Source organism: Emiliania huxleyi (assembly GCF_000372725.1).
Source record: "Emiliania huxleyi CCMP1516 unplaced genomic scaffold EMIHUscaffold_479, whole genome shotgun sequence".
NCBI lineage: Eukaryota > Haptophyta > Isochrysidales > Noelaerhabdaceae > Emiliania > Emiliania huxleyi.
Window position 1 is genome coordinate 38,428 of NW_005198401.1, and position 1,925 is coordinate 40,352.

The 1,925-nt window shown below is 74.8% G+C and overlaps 1 protein-coding gene across 1 annotated transcript; it reads left to right on the plus strand.

The window, feature by feature from the left end:
- Positions 1-650: 650 nt before the first annotated feature.
- On the plus strand, positions 651-1,545 carry EMIHUDRAFT_245851 (hypothetical protein; the record flags this gene model as incomplete). Its single annotated transcript, XM_005767835.1, has 2 exons — positions 651-1,067; positions 1,339-1,545. The coding sequence occupies 2 exons, from the start codon at positions 651-653 to the stop codon at positions 1,543-1,545; spliced, it is 624 nt and encodes a 207-aa protein (XP_005767892.1).
- Positions 1,546-1,925: the final 380 nt, after the last annotated feature.

A 1,925-nucleotide genomic window follows, 5' to 3' on the forward strand; every position in this document is an offset into this window, starting at 1 on the left:
ACCGGCCGCCGCCTCGCGCAGTGTACGGCGGCGGTGGCGACGGCGGAGGCGCGGCGGGCGGCGGCGGCGGCGGCGGTGGAGGCGGAGCGGGTTGCGCCTGCAGAGGTGTGGGACGAGCTGGCGGGGGAGACGCGCGCTGCGCTGCAGGCGAGAGTGCGGCGAGATCGCGGCGAGAGTGCGGCGAGATCGCGGCGAGATCGCGGCGAGATCGCGGCGAGATCGCGGCGAGAGTGCGGCGAGATCGCGGCGAGATCGCGGCGAGATCGCGGCGAGAGTGCGGCGAGATCGCGGCGAGAGTGCGGCGAGATCGCGGCGAGATCGCGGCGAGATCGCGGCGAGAGTGCGGCGAGATCGCGGCGAGACGCGAGATTGGCCCGAGATCGACACGAGATTGGCCCGAGATCGACACGAGATTGGCCCGATATCGACACGAGATTGGCCCGAGATCGGGACGAGCCGCGGCCGCGCTGCAGGCGGCGACGGCGGCGTCGTGGCACAGCGGGGGGCGGGCGAGCGCGGAGGCGGAGGCGGAGGCGGAGGCGGAGGCGGAGGCGGCGGCAGCAGCGGGCGAGGCGGAGGCGGCGGCAGGGTCGTGGGCGGTGGAGGCGCCGGCACCGCTCCTGCTCTCGCTGCTTCGCTGCGGCTTCGGGATGGAGGGGTTCCGGCGGGGGCAGCAGCGCGCCATACGCCGCGTCCTCGCGCGCCAGTCGACGCTCCTGGTCCTCCCAACCGGCGCCGGCAAGTCGCTCTGCTACCAGCTGCCCGCGCTGCTCTCGACGCAGGTGGGCCGTCGAAAACGGAAACAGCAGCCCGGCCGTCGAAAACAGAAACACCCGCCCGGCCCTGGAAAAAGAAACACCGCCGCGCGGCTCTCGACGCAGGTCGCGCTCGTCGTGTCTCCGCTCCTCGCCCTCATCGCCGACCAGATGGCGTCGCTGCCGCCCGCGCTGAGAGGCGTGCTCCTCTCCTCGGAGCAGCAGCCGCACGAGCGGCGCGCGACCTACGCCGCGCTGCGATGCCGCGACGCTTGCGGCGCCGCGGCCTCGCGCCTCCTCTTCGTCGCTCCGGTCTGCGGCTCGCGTGTGCGCCCCCCCAGTCGCTGAGTACTCAGTCCGTCGAGAGTCACCAGAGGAAGCTCGCAACCAGGAGCGGCTCGCGGACGCCTCCTTCCAGCACTTTCTCCGCTCGCTGCCCCCCGTCGCGGGGTGCCGCTGCGGCGCCGCCGGCGCCGCCGCGCAGGCCGCCGCCGCCGCCTCTGGCATCGGCGCCGCCGGCGCGACTTGCGTGCAGTGCGGCCGCGCCGCGCTCCCGGCTCTCGGTTTCGCGTGCGTCGATGAGGCGCACTGCCTGTCCGAGTGGAGCCACAACTTTCGGCCCGCGTACATGCACGTCGGAGCCGTGCTGCGCTCGCTCGGCGTGGACACCGTCCTCGCGATGACGGCGACGGCGACCGCGCGCACGGCGGCCTCGATCTGCTCCTCCCTCTCCCTCCCTCCGGAGGGTGTGCTGCGGGTGGACGAGCTACGCGCGAACCTCGAGGTCTAGGCCGAGATCCTCCCGCCGCCCGCGCGCGTCCAACGAATCGTGCAGCTGCTGCGCTCCGAGCTGCCGCCACCCGACGCCGCCACCGCCGCCGCCGCCGCCGCCGCCGCCTCTGGCGGCGGCGGCGCTGCCGGCGGCGCTGCCGGCGGCAGCAGCGGGAGCGGCGGCGGCCGAGGCGCTGCAATTGTCTACACGCCGACGAAGGCGGAGGCGGAGCGGACGGCCAACGCGCTGCGCTCGCACGGCTGGAAGGCGGGGAGCATTGCCAACGCCGGCCGCTCCCCCGTCGGATCTCGGGCAATCTCGGGTGAGCTCGGGGGACCTGGCGACACCATCAGGCGGAGCACTACCACTCGGGCCGCCCCCCTTCGGAGCGGCGGCGG